At 34.9% G+C, this 15771-nt stretch overlaps 1 protein-coding gene across 2 annotated transcripts in view; it reads left to right on the top strand.

The window, feature by feature from the left end:
* Window positions 1-14984, top strand: part of GPR180 (G protein-coupled receptor 180) — a 32505-nt gene extending 17521 nt beyond the window's left edge. For both annotated transcript variants that reach the window (XM_084876728.1, XM_084876729.1), the window contains 6 exons: window positions 3584-3764; window positions 3906-3955; window positions 6694-6851; window positions 9905-10096; window positions 12425-12502; window positions 13786-14984. In XM_084876728.1, the coding sequence (XP_084732854.1) occupies window positions 3584-3764; window positions 3906-3955; window positions 6694-6851; window positions 9905-10096; window positions 12425-12502; window positions 13786-13944 (818 nt within the window). In that variant the 3' untranslated portion in view covers window positions 13945-14984. The remainder of the gene's footprint in view (window positions 1-3583; window positions 3765-3905; window positions 3956-6693; window positions 6852-9904; window positions 10097-12424; window positions 12503-13785) is intronic.
* The last annotated feature ends 787 nt before the right edge of the window (window positions 14985-15771 follow it).

The raw sequence follows: 15771 nt of genomic DNA, 5'->3' as shown, positions 1-15771 counted from the left end.
CCAGTGTCCAAAAATTTTGCCATGCTGCAGCTTATTCCAGTTTAGCCTCTGACCTTATCTAGATAGCTTAGTCTGTTCCTGGCTGCACTTGGGCTGGCTCGGTGGCAGGCCATTGTTTGGAGTTCCACAACTTCAGGCTTCTGGCTGCTAGGGCCGCCTGACTGCTATTGAGACTCATGTGTGAGAGAAACCATGGGGCAAGAGTGTGTGTGTGTGTGTGTGTGTGTGTGTGTGTGTGTGAGAGAGAGAGAGAGAGGGGAAGAGAGAGAGAGAGAGAGAGAGAGAGAGAGAGAGAGAGAGAGAGAGAGAGAGAGAGAGATTATCTTTTTAGATGTTAGACTGAAAGTGGAGGGACCTCTCTCTGTGTGCCATCTTGGCTTCTACTGCACATGTGCCCAGTAGAGGTATTTCTCCTGCTATTTTATCTCTTCCTCAGTAATCTGACTAAAAGATCCTTCCTGCCTGTTAGGTCCTGAGGACAGAGGAAGCAGTGGATCCCTGGAGAGTGTATGAAGCTGTAGCTCCCTAATGAAGCTGGTTTATTGTCTGATTCAGCTCTCTAGTTTATTAGAGTTTATGTCTGATTCCCTTTACTTCCTTTATTAGTATCTAGCTATCTACACTAACATTTGTAGAGTACTATTAAGTCAATGCTATCATTTCTTTTATCTTTCTAAAAGATGTTGTCATTTATTTTTCACTAGAGGTCCAGTGCACTAATTTGTGTACCAGTGCTTCTTCCTATTAAGCTTGTCTTAAAATCTATACATTTCCTAATAACATAAGAGTTTGTCACTTGTTGCATGCTCATTTAAGTGCATTTTTCTTCTTTTGTGTATAGGTAAAATTTAATACCTAGCACCCATTTGTTTTAAAATTAGATTTTAATTTCAAAGTGAACATAGATTGCTTTCTTGTGAAGGATGGTAGCAGAACAAAAGTTAAAATTGATGGCTGAAGAGAGAAAAAAGATTTTTTTCTCTAAAGGTGATTTATTTAAAAGAACACTGAGGGCAGAATTCATGTTTTATCTTTAAAGTGTCTTGGGGACAGGATCATGGTAAAAATAATTTATGCAAAATTCAATGAAATAAGTATAGGACAAATGACCTAGTTCAAGGTATTTAATATATTACCTCAATGAAGTAATTTGTTGGTTATAATTGTTAGCTTTTCAAAGGATACACTTAATCTTGAATAATCCTAAAACACTTTTTTGCTGGTGACATGTCTTATTTTCAAAATTTCCTCCCTCGAGGAAATTTTGAAAATAAGACATTATTTTATTCTGATTACTCAGTAAATCATCTGAGGATTTTCTTTTCATACTGGATTTGTAACCTAATGAAGTCTAAAACTTTACCTTGTAATGGATATTCTGTACAGAATTATAAGTAAGTAAAACTTTAAATAGAATGCCATGTTTAATTCTTTAAACTAAGAAGGAAATATAAAAACCAGGATTTAAAACACAAGCTAGCAAAAAGAATTTTACTGAGTTATAATATAATCAGCATATTTTCCATCTTGTTCCATTACTGTTACAATCCCAGGTTTATTGTCCCATTATTTCTAAAGCTGAATACTTTTTCTATGTAGGGAATTTTATAATCAAATATGCCTTTTCTGTTATTTGATTTTCTCTTCCTGAAAACTAAATATAAACATGCCTTTTCACCTGGACTAGAGAGTGGACTGTTGCCATTTGTATACATAGAGCAGGAGAGACACCCAGTGGTTGAAATACTCCTTATCTCTCTATTTTTTTTTTCTCCTAACCCTGCCAAAAACATGATTGAGATTAAACTGTTTATTGGCTACTTTTCCTATTAGTATCTGGATTGCTTTTCTAAAATTATTTGTCATATAGTGGAAATATTCCCTTCTCTGCCTTTTGGCTGGAGTTTGCCACAAATGAGAATTGGAGTAGGTTCGGTATTCACAATTGGAATGAAAGTGATTGCAATTCAAACTGTTCCTCCACAGGGTCAATAGAGACAGGTCTATCCATATCCACTGTCACTAGACTCTCGTGTTATTTACAGAGGACATAAATGCCCTAATATTGAAGACCAACTTTAGATGTAACCAAGTAAATCTAATTCATTAAACTCAAAGCTAGCCTTCTGGTTTATTATAAAATTTTTCTGAAATTTCTGAAAAATTAAGACAGTCAAAATATTCCAGATAATTCAGGAAAGGGGTGTGAGGGATTTATCATGAAGATGCAGGAAATCTGAACTGAAAGCTGCTGGTAGGAAGGAGCGAGAGGCCGCTTAATGACTGGCACCATTTTTTTTTTTTTTAAGATATTTTTATCTATTTCTTACAGAGAGGAAGGGAGAGAGATAGTCAGAAACATCGATGAGAGAGAAACATCGATCAGCTGCCTCCTGCACATTCCCTACTGGGGATGTGCCTGCAATCAAGGTACATGCCCTTGACTGGAATTGAACCTGGGACCCTTGAGTCTGCAGGCCGATGCTCTATCCACTGAGCCAAACCAGTCAGGGTGACTGGCACCATTTTTAATATGAAGTCTGCACATTTACTTTGTTTTTGTCTTTGCTCACCAGCTCCCTTTGATCATTCAAAATTTCAGTGTACTCAAAATTTTTATTTTATCATGGTCTGGATTGACTCCTTTGGCCTATCCCCAAATTAGCCCTTTTTAGCTTCAATTTCTGTTGCCTAATCCTTTACATGTTTTGTGGTTTGACTTCCCAAAAGAATGATTAGCCTAATTTATTTTTGAGAACTAAGTTATGCTGGTTTTTGGCCAATGGCCAGTCTTTGGACTGGTGGCCATTTAGTCAGGTGGTACAATATAATATAAGTTAACTGAAGTGGAGTCACATGGTACCACAGGGTTTCCTCGTTGACCAGAGATGAAGTTATCTTCAGAAGGGGGCTCTGGTCAGGACAGGTATTTTGAAGCTTTGTCCAAATGGAAATTTAAGGTAATGATACATTCCAGAGCTGTGGCTCTGGCACTTAGCTGCAATCAGAGTCACCTGAAGGGTTTATTAAAGCACATATTGCTGGGCCCTGCACCCAGAGTTTTTGATTCAGTAGGTCTGGGGTGAGACTTGGGAATTTTCATTTCTAACAAGTTCCCTAGTAATACTGCTGATACGGACCCTTGGGTCTCACTTGAGACTTGTTGTCAGGGTATATTTTACTATTGTTGATTAACTAAACCTGTTTCTAAGTGTCTTACGAAAGAAATCCACTTTGAGGTTAAAAAGTATACCTAACAATGCTGAAATCATTGTTTTAATTTACTATTTTTGAATGAAATTTTTACCTTATGGGTAGTCTTTGGGCTTATGCCTTGACCACTATGCTTTTTAATAGATTAACTATTATAGTTTAATCTGTCTTCCTATAGTTAGAACTGTCCAAAAGTATAAAATTTTTAAATTTCAATTATCTTCTTTTTCCCCCCACTTACAAAAGTGAATTCTATGACTTCAGTTAAAAAACAAGTTCTAGAAATATGTATTGATAGAAAGATTTGAAAGCAACCCAATACTGTAACTGGCTTGTTTTACTGAAGCAAACTCCTTTCTTCTCTTTACAGGGTTACATGAGTTCTTTTTCCTCCTAGTCCTAGTGTACTTTGTGATTGCTTGCATTTATGCTCAATCATTGTGGCAGGCTATTAATAAAGGAGGACCCATGCACATGATTTTAAAGGTTCTGACAACTGCATTGCTGTTACAAGCTGGTTCAGCTTTAGCTAATTACATTCATTTCTCCAGGTAACTTACAACCACTAAAACTGTGTTCATCATTACGTCTAATTAATCCTAATTAGTCCACCAAAATTATGCTTGATTTGATTATAAACAATTTTTTCACACTTGTAATTTATACTGATACTCTCCTCTTCAATTCCTCAGTTACTCCAAAGATGGAATAGGGTTACCTTTTATGGGAAGTTTGGCAGAATGTGAGTATCTTTCTGAGCCTTTTATTTATTTATTCTTTTAATGTAAACTTGCTATCTGCTGCTTCTTGTTTGCTTTTCTTCTATGTATATTATTTCTGTCCTACTACAATTTTTTCTATTCAAGGTTGATCCCCAGTTGGGGGCATGTGGGAAGCAGCCAATCAATGATTCCCTCTCACCATTGATGTTTCAATCTCTCTCCCTCTCCCTTCCTCTCTGAAATCAATGAAAATATATTTAAAAATAATTAAATAAATCAACACTTGACTGCTGAGCCATGTTGGCCAGGCAAAGCAAAAGTCTTTTTTTAATAAAATTGCAGTAAATCAATATTATTCGTTTTGGTAGTTTTTGACAACAGGTTTGGTTAGTTAAATGGTTAAAATTTTAAGATTTTTAATCAAATCCCACAAAATAGAATTTTGGTGTAGTCTGTGTATTTTTCCTACAATTAATTATTTTTTAACAACAAAATAAACATTGTTCTACCTATCCTCAAAGTTACAGTATTATATCTAGAAGCCCAGCACACCCACGTGTCCCTTGCCGTGATCACAGCCCCGCCCACCCATGCCGGTCTTCGGTTGTTACGGCGTTAGGGCCACTGGGTTTTTATAATATAGATGGCCAGTGCATGTTATGGCAGCCCCTGCGTTGAGCATTGGTCAGTGCACATCATAGCTACCTGCTGGAGGGACATTTAACCTTTTATATAAATACAATAGACTAGAGGCCCGATGCACAAAATACATGCAAGAGTAGGCCTTTCTTCCCCTGGCTGCCAGCAGCAGCTTCCCTCTGGCACCCGGGACCCGGGCTTCCCTCACAGCCCTGGCTTCATCCAGAATGTTGTCCAGAAGGACATTCAGTCTAATTAGCATATTATGCTTTTATTTTTATAAGTGTGTTTTACTTAGTATATAAAGAAATGAACCAGCCAGGACTGGTTTGGCTCAGTGGATAGAGCGTGGGCCTGCGGACTAAAAGGTCCCGGGTTCAATTCTGGTCAAGGGCATGTACCATGGTTGCAGGCACATCTCCAGTGGGGGGTGTGCAAGAGGCAGCTGGTCAATGTTTCTCATCGACGTTTCTAACTCTCTGTCCCTCTCAATTCCTCTCTGTGTAAAATCAATAAAGTATATTTTTAAAAAAAAAGAAAAAAAAAGAAATGAACCAGAAAAGTTGGATGTTTCCGCGCCCTCCCCTCCGCCCCATGTATTTGTTTTTGCAGATTAGCAACTTATGTAGGAATATTTCTTTGGCTATGACTTTTTTAAGTAACTGAATATGTACTTGTGAATCCTTAATAAAAATAATTAGCATTAGAGTCATTTAAAATTTTTGAAAGAAAACTGTGCTTGATCTGAAAGGCTGTGATATTTTATCTCATTCAAATGTAGTGACATTAATTATCAGAATTCATTATTACAAATACATAAGCCAATGTAGAGTATCCAGTTTTAATTTGGATGGCAGAGCAGGGGGAAAACATGTCAAAATGTATCTGAAAAAATATACTAATAGGTTTTTTGCTTATAACTTTAAATATAAGTATTAGACTATAATTAGTTTTATCTGTTTCTCCAAGAATTTCTTTATGTAAAAGAAGTTAAAAGTTGTAGACCTAAACGTTATGGATGGCAATTAGAAAAAAAGTTTTATTTTGTTAAATTGTGATCACATGTTCATTCTAAAATCCGGAGTAAAGTACACTATGAAAAGTGATAATCTCCTTAAAATCAGTAAATACTCTCTTCTAAAATTAATAGGCCTTGAAGTATTTATTGGTTATCTTTTTCTTGTGGCCCTGAACAGGGTGCATGCAGGTGCTTTTGTTGCATCCTCTTTAACGTAGCAGGCTTTCCCTGCAGTGTAGATGATGGCCACCTGGTGGCACATCACGCTAAAGTGTGGAGTATTTTCTTTCTCGGGACTCTGACACTTGAAGCCAACATAATTGGATGTTACTGCAGCTATGTGTTTTATTGTCATACTATTTCTTATGAATAGTTTTAGAAAATACTCTTCAAATTGTAGTTAACCCATCAAAAAAAAAAATTAGCAACTGAGAAATGAAGGCACCAGTATTCTTTACATGGCAAAAATCATATTTAAAATGTGTTCCTTTTAATAAGCAGTGAGATATAAACAGGATTATGTACTTTTAAAAAGCTAAGAAAAATGGGAAACTGAGATTTAAAGTTTATCTCTTTTTTAAAAATGTATTTTTATTGATTTCAGAGACTAAGGGAGAGGGAAAGAGAGCCAGAAACATCAATGATGAGAGAGAATCATTGATTGGCTGCCTCCTGCACACCCCCAACTGGGGATGTGTCCTTAACCAGAATTTAATCTGGCCAGGCATGTGCCCTTAACCAGAATTTAATCTGGGACCCTTCAGTCTGAAGGCCAACACTCCATCCACTGAGCCAAACTATCTAGGGCTAAAGTTTATCTTAATAAAGTGGGTTATTGGCATATGCATGTTCCATGTACTAAAACAGGAGCATTGCACTTGTTTTAACTATTCTCATAAATGTTTACAAATTTAATGACAACATTTTGCTTTTTTAAGAATTGTAACACATGAATACATCTTATTATTGAATTTCACCAGTTCTCTTTGAAAATGCCCATCTGTTTGTAGTTTAAAAATTAATTATATTCTCAACTCAAAAGGGACCGCATTCTTTGTATTATGAAAACTTGGTTGTCCTTGGTTTTTTATTTCCCATTAGTTTTTGACATCACTTCCCAAATTCACATGTTATTCCTACTTCTGAGTCTATGCATGGGCTGGACAATAGTCAGAATGAAGAAGTCTCAAAGCAGACCTCTGCAGTGGGATTCTACTCCTGCATCCACTGGCATTGCTGTGTTCATTGTCATAACACAGGTGAGTATTGGCATTCAGTGTATCTGCTTTTCAATATTCAGAAATGCAAATCTAGACCTATCTCATATCAAAATTGGGATCCATAAGTAATTTGCGTTCTTTTAAAGTGTGAATTTAAAGAGTGATAGATCAAATAACCTGTTAATCTTCTTAGTACTAAATTTAATTGTAATTTACCTGAATTTGTGCTTCCTATTGCTTATTCAAATACAATATGTTTAATACTAGATTAGATTCTTATTTCCTACTTAATAGTTTTCTTTTCATATTTTCTAGCACATAGTAAGTATTCAATATTGAAGGAGTGAATTTGAGATTCATTCACTGGCAAGGATCTTGAGATTCAATTTTTCTATATATGAAATAATTCAAATTAATATCTGAGATCAATGAAAAAGCGAAATGTAGTATAAAATAGAATGGGATCTTGTTTTTAAAAACAATTACAAAAACAAATATGGGATTTTAGAAAGGTTCTCTGTGCCTTTCCCCCCTCTATAGTGATAGTATAGATGTTATTTTACAGTCTCCATATGCCTGTGTGCAATGGCTTTATAAAAATTAAGGAGAAAGGTACAAACATAAAAATTTGTACTGAGTTTGTAACCATCATTGACTATAGATAAAAATGAAATATACATCTGGGGTCTGACAATGACATAATCTAAATTTTAATGCATTAAATAGCTGCAAAATTCATTAAGGAATGATAAGGTCTGTGTTTCATTCTTCCCTGTACTTCTAGTATTTAGTAAGTACAGTAGGTGCCGAATTAAGTAGGTGTCTTGAATTTACATGATTGAATTTAGAAAGAGACTATCACAGATAGTGGTATTTAGAAAGAATATAATGCCACGAAGGGAAGGCTAATGAGAAAGAAAGTGGGGATGGGTGGGTGGGAAGAGATTAGCCCAAGAACTTGTATGCATATATGCATAATCCATGAACACATTCAATTGTGTGGTGAAGGTTGGAGGGTGGGAGACTAGAAGCGGTCAGTGGGGGGAAAATGGAAACATATGTAACACTTTCAACAATAAAGATTAAAAGTTGAATTAAAAGTAATTAAAACAAAGACAAGATTCTACAACTTAATGTGTTTGACTCAGTATTTGTGGAGTAGAGTGTTAATATCAGGTTAAATTCTCATTTCTCAATGAATAACTTTTTTAAAATTTATATATATATTTATTGATTTTTTACAGAGAGGAAGGGAGAGAGATAGAGAGCTAGAAACATCGATGAGAGAGAAACATCGACCAGCTGCCTCCTGCACACCCCCCACTGGGGATGTGCCCGCAACCCAGGTATATGCCCAGGTATATGCCCTTGACCAGAATCGAACCTGGGACCTTTCAGTACGCAGACCGACGCTCTACCACTGAGCCAAACTGGTTTCAGCTAAAAATTTAAATTTTATTATTTTATTGTGATTTAACTTGACTATCCTGGACAAATACAAATTAAGAATTGAGATTATAACACTACCTTAGATTGTATGTGAGCATTTGTGAAGAATACATTAGAGCTAGCCCTGGTACTCAACAACTCAGACAAGGTGAATGATACAGGCAACCAGAGACTATATGAATACTTATGTATATTCCATAAGTCATGTATTCACATGCATATATGAAAATATGGGAGTTTGAATTGTAAACATGTGAATCATGGGAATTGGTAGGGTTTTTTTTTCTGCTTTATTGCAGTTTAATTGACAAGTAGAAATTATATATATTTAAGATGCACAACTTGATGTTTTGCTATATTTATATATATATACACACACGCACACACACTGTGAGACGATTATAAACATATTCATTACCTCACATAGATAGCAGAAAATGGTAATTCTATAATAGCACTTTTTGTTGTAAAAGTTAATTTTAGAAATGGAGGATGAGAGGATAAGGGGTGAGTGGGTTGCAATATATCGTGACAGATGATTTGACTTTGGATGGTTGGCACATAGAGCAATATACACATCTTATAACAGAAACCCACACCTGAAACCTGTTTGATCCTATTAACCAATGTCACCCCAATAAATGTAATAATAATAAAAAGAAATGTGAGTAAAAAATCAGATGGGTACAATTAGGTGGAGTGGAGGAGTAACATTTTTAGTAATACAGAGCAAATACTTAGTCCAAGAAGGAAATTCGTGTGTGCCAGATAACAAAGGAGATCACCTATCAAGAAGAGTAGCAAGATTTGAGAATGAGAAAAAGAAGAGGTTGCTGGTTAATAAAGTCTAAGAATTGGAATTAATACTTGAGTTTTGATAAGAATATTTTGGAAACCACGGAAGACGCGATTCTGAGATCTGGGTTGGCAAGTGAGGAAGCACAGAGGCTTACTGATTATTATAGTAATTTATTTAAGTAATTGATGTTTGGTAAAGATGGAAGAAATATGAACACAGATTTCTACTGAGTAGCAATAAATAGAACAGCTTGATAAGAAACTAGCTGAGCTTTTTACTTTCACAGTAACAATATGGGAGAAAAAGAAGGATAAGTAACTGCTCTTGGTGGCTTATAATGAATATTAAAAATATAGTCTCCTTTACCCAGGAAGGTTACCATGGAAAAAGAGTAAAATCTTAATCAGCAATTCTAACTTGTTTATTTCTGGATTACAAAAAATACTGAGATATTTGAAAGTTATTTTGAAATAGTCTTGAATGCAAGACAGTTTGATTTCAAATATGGTGTTGAAGAAAAAGATGGATTTGGAAAAAAGTTTATATTTATTCTCTTAATCATTTCAACTTATTTTTATCCTTACAGGTATCTTACTTGAGTCATGATAGCAGTAGCATTTTTTATCTTTTGTATGTGGTCTCATTTGGTAATCCATTTTCTCTAGCTTAGGGTATCAGTAAGGAAAAGACTGCTTGTGCTTTATTAACTGGCAACTTTATAGTCTGATAAATCTTAGAACCCCTTAGGAATGTTGGTGAGTTTAAATGGATGTTTAAAATTGTTGAAAAGTACTTTATTGTAAGCAGATATGATTTTTTTTTCAAAAAAAATTTTTTTTTTCAGAGTATTTTGCTACTTTGGGAACAGTTTGGAGAGACCAGTCCTCACAGCTATTATTCACACCACAACTTAGCAGGGATCCTGCTAATCATTTTAAGAATTTGCCTGGCATTGTCATTAGGCTGTGGACTCTACCAAATCATCACAGTGGAGAGAAGTACCCTGAAAAGAGAGTTCTACATCACTTTCGCCAAAGTATGGGTTTGGTTAGAAAATGGCTTCTAATTATCAGCTTTGTTCTGCTTACTTTTTCTTTTTTAAAAAAATGTATTTTATTGATTTTTTTAAAGAAAGGAAGGGAGAAGGATAGAGAAAAGCATCGATGAGAGAGAAACATCGATCAGCTGCCTCCTGCCCACAACCAGGTACATGCCCTTGACCGGAATCGAACCTGGGACCTTTCAGTCCGCGGGCCGACGCTCTATCCATTGAGCCAAACAGGTTAGGGCTGTTCTGCTTTCTTTTAGAAAGTATATAGGCAACTATTGTACATGCCAACACTCCTTAAACTTTTATTATGTGCCAGGCACTCCTGTAAGCCCTTCATATGCTTCAACTCATTTAATCTTCACAACCTATGACATGTGGATGATACTATCCTCATTTTATAGAACCCGTAGAACAGTGGTTTCCATGTAATTTTTGGCAGGTCATTTTTGTCTGGTTCATGATTTATTTACCAGTAGGGAGTTGATATTTTTCTGTAGTATCCGAATTTTAAGATTTTTTAAAAATTAGAATACAGTTTACATTTCTCAAAAAACACTAATTGACTATTACTAGATACTGTTACTCAGAATTGTGCAGTGATTTAAAACAAAGTGTGAGGAGCTATCCATTGCATAAGCAGATGGAACAGGAAGCTGAGTCCATATTATGTTTTAGCCATTTCACTACCTCCATATGAGATGTTCACTTTATTCCCGCCACACTGCCCTTCATATGATAGTGAGATCTAAAAGCTAAGTTAATTTTTTTTTTCTATATGCATCTAATAAAAGGGAAGACCAGGAGAGAGGTTGGGCAGTGACTCTGCAAGCCTTCCTCTGTAGAAGGTTATGTTTTCCTGTCAGATTGAAAGAATCCATTTTCCTTCATTTTGGCAACTTTAATAGCACTCTGATGAGTTGTTCCTCAGCCCACCCTGCTCCATAGAAACCTCTGAGGAGCCCGAGGCCGCGGGGGAAGAAGGGCCAGACTCCTTTATTTTATTTCTGGTGCACAGTTTAAAGTGGCTGCAGCCCAAAAACACCTTCAGGCTCTGAGCACCAAACAGGCAAGAAAAGGCCATTTACCTTCCAAATTTTTACAGGGAAAGCAGTGCTTATTGTTTGAAAAGTGTTTACGTATTTAAGATGTTTAAAAACTAAATTTCTTCTTTGTTTTATGTTTAAAACAATATCAAAGTCTTTCATTGAACTTAAACATTTATTTTTATATATTATAATTTAACTTTTTGAATGGGTTCAAACGTTCAAAAGTATTTAAAGATTAGCAAAACATGTTTCTTCGCTGTCTTTCATCCACTCAATTATCACCTCATATAATCACTGCTGTTTTAATTTATCCTCCCAGAGAATTTTTAAATATATAATTGTATGTTTTTCCCTCTATTTTATATAAATGGTAGCATAGTAATCACATTTTTCTACATCTTTATTTTTCTTATTTTCAATATACTAAGCATCTCAACAATTATTATTTATTAACTTATTTTATTTCAAATTTAATTTTGGAAAAGAGAATATGTTGCCGAGGTTTTAAGAAAAATAGAAAAAAGATCTTTGAAAAGTATAATGTTAAAAAGTTTTCCATTCTTACCTGCCTAGTTCGACTCTCTTTTGTACTAACACTCTCAAACAGGTAACCACCATCAGTCACTTTTTTGTGTATTCTTTCACAATTTCTTTTTCTTTGTGTGTGTGTGTGTGTGTGTGTGTGTGTGTTTGTGTGTGTGTTTATAACACACACAAATATGACTATACAGCCTGGCCGGTGTGGCTCAGTATTTGAGCATCGATCTATAAACCTGGAGGTCACAGTTCAATTTCTGGTCAAGTCACATGCCTGGGTTGTGAGCTCGATCCCTCAGTGTGGGAAATGTTAAGAGGCAGATAATCAGTGATTCTCTCTCATTGTTGATGTTTCTATCTCTCTCTCCTCCCTTACTCTCTGAAATCAATAGAAATATATTTTTAAAAATATGAATATACATTCTTTTTTTTTTTACAGAAATATCCATTTGTACATTGATTTTTCTCAATTACTATCAATAATTTGTTACTTAATGTATTCATAGTGTATCAGAATGTCCAAATGTAGATTTAAGATTTTAAATACTGTAGAAAATTTGATTAGGAACAAAGTAGCAACAGCAAATTTATTTCTACCTTTTTATTGCAAATTCTCTAAAGTCTAGTTGATTTCAATTAAGATCTCTTAAATATGCGAACTGTGTTTTATCTGGTACATTCTGAAAATAAAGACATAGCTTCACTTAACTTGACTTTTCTTTTGTTTCAGGGCTGTGTCTTGTGGTTTTTATGCCACCCAGTTCTTGCATGCATATCTTTAATGTTTAATGACTACCAAAGAGATAAGGTAAGTAGTATATATGAGCAAGATAGTTTTTGGTAATTTTTATTGGGCCTGTTTATCCTTTCAGAGGCTTCTTGAGCTCTTCAAAATAAAACTTTGAAACAAAATGCCGAACTGGGGAGGGTATAATTTAAAAGTTTAAAATATAAAAGACAAATTTTTAAATTTAGTTTATAAGCAAAATGATGGAAAATAGCTTTGTTATGCATATTGTAACCTATTTCATAGAGCCATGCATAAATTAGAGGATTCATAGCACATCTTTGTTAAGAAATATGACAAACTTTTTTGCTGTGTAATAGTAAAAATCAAGATAGATTTATAAAAATCAGCCTAGTTGCTTTAACAGACTGGACTGGAGTGCCACTTTCGGGTATGCCACATTTTTTTTTTTTAAATATATTTTATTGATTTTCTACAGAGAGGAAGAGAGAGAGATAGAGTTAGAAACATCGATGAGAGATAGACATCGATCAGCTGCCTCTTGAACACCCCCTACTAGATATGTGCCCGCAACCAAGGTACATGCCCTTGACTGGGATCGAACCCGGGACCTTTCAGTCCCCAAGCCGACGCTCTATCCATTGAGCCAAACCGGTCTTGGCTCGGGTATGCCGCATTTTGATTGTGTTGATACCTACCTTGTTGGTGAACAGCTCATCATTTCAAAGTGGAGTTCTGCAAAAGCCCTTCAAAGTAGTGCAATATTTGCTTGAACTCACAAATGTGTCTTGAGCCTAAGGTATTTACAAAGAGTAAGTAGACAGGAAGGGGGTCTACAAAAATAGAGAAGCAACTTGAGGATTTTTTAAAGGACTCCGGGGCATGTTTTATTCCCATTGCTAAACTAGCCAGGAGCCTGGTTTTTCTCATTACTTTCCGTAGTGTATGCACCGTAAGGAGAGAATGGCATAGCATATTATTCTTTTCTGTCTTATTTTAGTGTCTATAAAATGTTAAAGGAATTTAACCTTTGAACAATCACAGGTCTGAACATTAGTCATATTTTCCTATTGAAAATGAATTTGATAAAATGTACCCATGGCGAGATGGAGGATAGTGTGTGTACATATACAGGGTGGGGCAAAGTAGGTTTACAGTTGTGAGTACACAAAGCCCAGGGTTTATTATATTATTTATTAATGATGATGCTATTTTCCATATGAACAACTGTAAGCCTACTTTGGCAATATCCTATATGTATGTATAAAGTACGTACAGGTTTGTGATTAATTGAATTCTCTGTTTTGCATGCAATAAAAACATTCTCTTTCTGTTTTTTTCAGATTATTACGATAGGTGTTATCCTTTGCCAGTCTATTTCCATGGTTATTCTCTACAGACTCTTTCTGTCCCACAGTCTGTACTGGGAAGTTTCTTCACTCTCCTCAGTAACACTACCACTGACCATATCCTCTGGACACAAAAGTCGGCCTCACTTCTGATACTTGATTTTCTTAAAGGAAAAGTGAATTGATTAATCAGAGTGCAATAAGGATCCAAATACACTGACTTTTTTTTTTCATACTTTTGGTATGAAAAATTGAACATAGAAAACAGAGCATGTTATTTATACAACTGCATTTAAGCAGTACCAAAACTGAAAAGGGAAATAAATGAAATGTTTTGAAAAATACTTAAACTTTGAAGAGTATTGTTATAAGGTGATTTATGTGATTTCACATGGAAATAAAGATGGAAAAGAATTATATTTTGGTAAGAGATTCACTGCTTATAATGCCTTATTTTATGTCAATAGTTAACTCAGGTTTGATAGTCTTATAAAAAGTAATCAGTTAAATGATTACTTTCTTATGCATATCTGAACTAAGTCCAGTTATGAAATCAGTGTAGTATACTGATTAAAAACTGCTTTTTTATGCTTTAAAGAAAATGCATTTCATATTGGAGTTTAAAGGAATTGAAAGTAAAATTCAGAAAATAAATATAAAATATATTCATAGTTAAATGAATAAGCTTTTATTTATTCGTGGGTGGGGTTTTCTCCATTTTCTTCTAACATTTTGCTCTAATTACAGTTTTAGTTTGATTAGCAAAGAGTTTTGAACAGTTTATGAAAAATAAAATTAGATACATTACATGTGTTTTAAGGATAAAGGGTTTTAAAACCTGAGCATTTAGGTAAAGGGACAAGTAGTTTTACAAGTTAAAAAACAAGGAAAAAATACTGTGCCATATGGTACTAATTTTAATCCTGATATAATTCATTTCTCTTACATTGAATCCCCAATCATAATTAAGCCATATACACGAGATTAAATTAATAGAAGCATTTCACATAAATGTTGGTTTCAGTCATCAACTACCTATGAATTCCTGCCCAAGGATACTTAATCAGGATTAAATTTTCTATGAATAATTGAAAAACAAAATACTCACTGGATTTGTTATAATCCATATTGGCAATGGAATCTAAGTAGTTGCCATCTTGAATCCTTAATAATAAAGAAATACTTTTTGTGTCTGTGATGCCTCTCTATTGAATATGATAGCTAAAAAGTACTCTATCAAGTGCCTGTTTAAAGAATTGTTAAATGGATGTTAAAACCTGCTATATTAAATGAGTATGCCCATTAATGGTCACTGATTGGAAATTATTCCATTTCTGTCCAGCTGTTCAGGTCTATTCATTTTTACCTCTGGCTTATTTTTTAAGATTATTTTAATCTATTATACTTTCAAAGGTATTACATATTTAAGCAAGAACTGGTGCACTTGCCATGGCCAGGTGGCTCAGCTGGTTGGAGTGTCGTCCAGTATTGCCAAAAAGGTTTTGGTTTTGATCCCCAGTTGATGTTTCTCTCTCTCTGCCCCCTCTCACTTCCTCTCTCTCTAAAACATAAGCAAACAAACAAACATATCCTCCAGTGAGGATAAAAAAAAAAAAAAATGGTGCACTGATCTGGTAATTAAACTTTTTATTTTTATTTATTTATTTTTTTAATATATTTTATTGATTTTTTACAGAGAGAAAGGGAGAAAGATAGAGAGCTAGAAACATCGATGAGAGAGAAACATCCACCAGTTGCCTCTTGCACACCCCCTACCGGGGATGTGCCCGCAACCAAGGTACATGCCCTTGACCGGAATCGAACCCGGGACCTTTCAGTTCGCAGACCGACGCTCTACCACTGAGCCAAACCGGTTTCGGCTGGTAATTAAACTTTTTTAAATTAAATAGTTAAAATAATATAGCGCAACTTAAAAATATTCATGGCTTGCTCTAGCTGGTTTGGACCAGTGGATAGAGC

Source organism: Pipistrellus hanaki (genome assembly GCF_964339955.1).
Source record: "Pipistrellus hanaki genome assembly, chromosome: 3".
NCBI lineage: Eukaryota > Metazoa > Chordata > Mammalia > Chiroptera > Vespertilionidae > Pipistrellus > Pipistrellus hanaki.
Note: the sequence above shows the minus strand (reverse complement) of the source record. Positions and strands in the feature narration are given on the sequence as shown.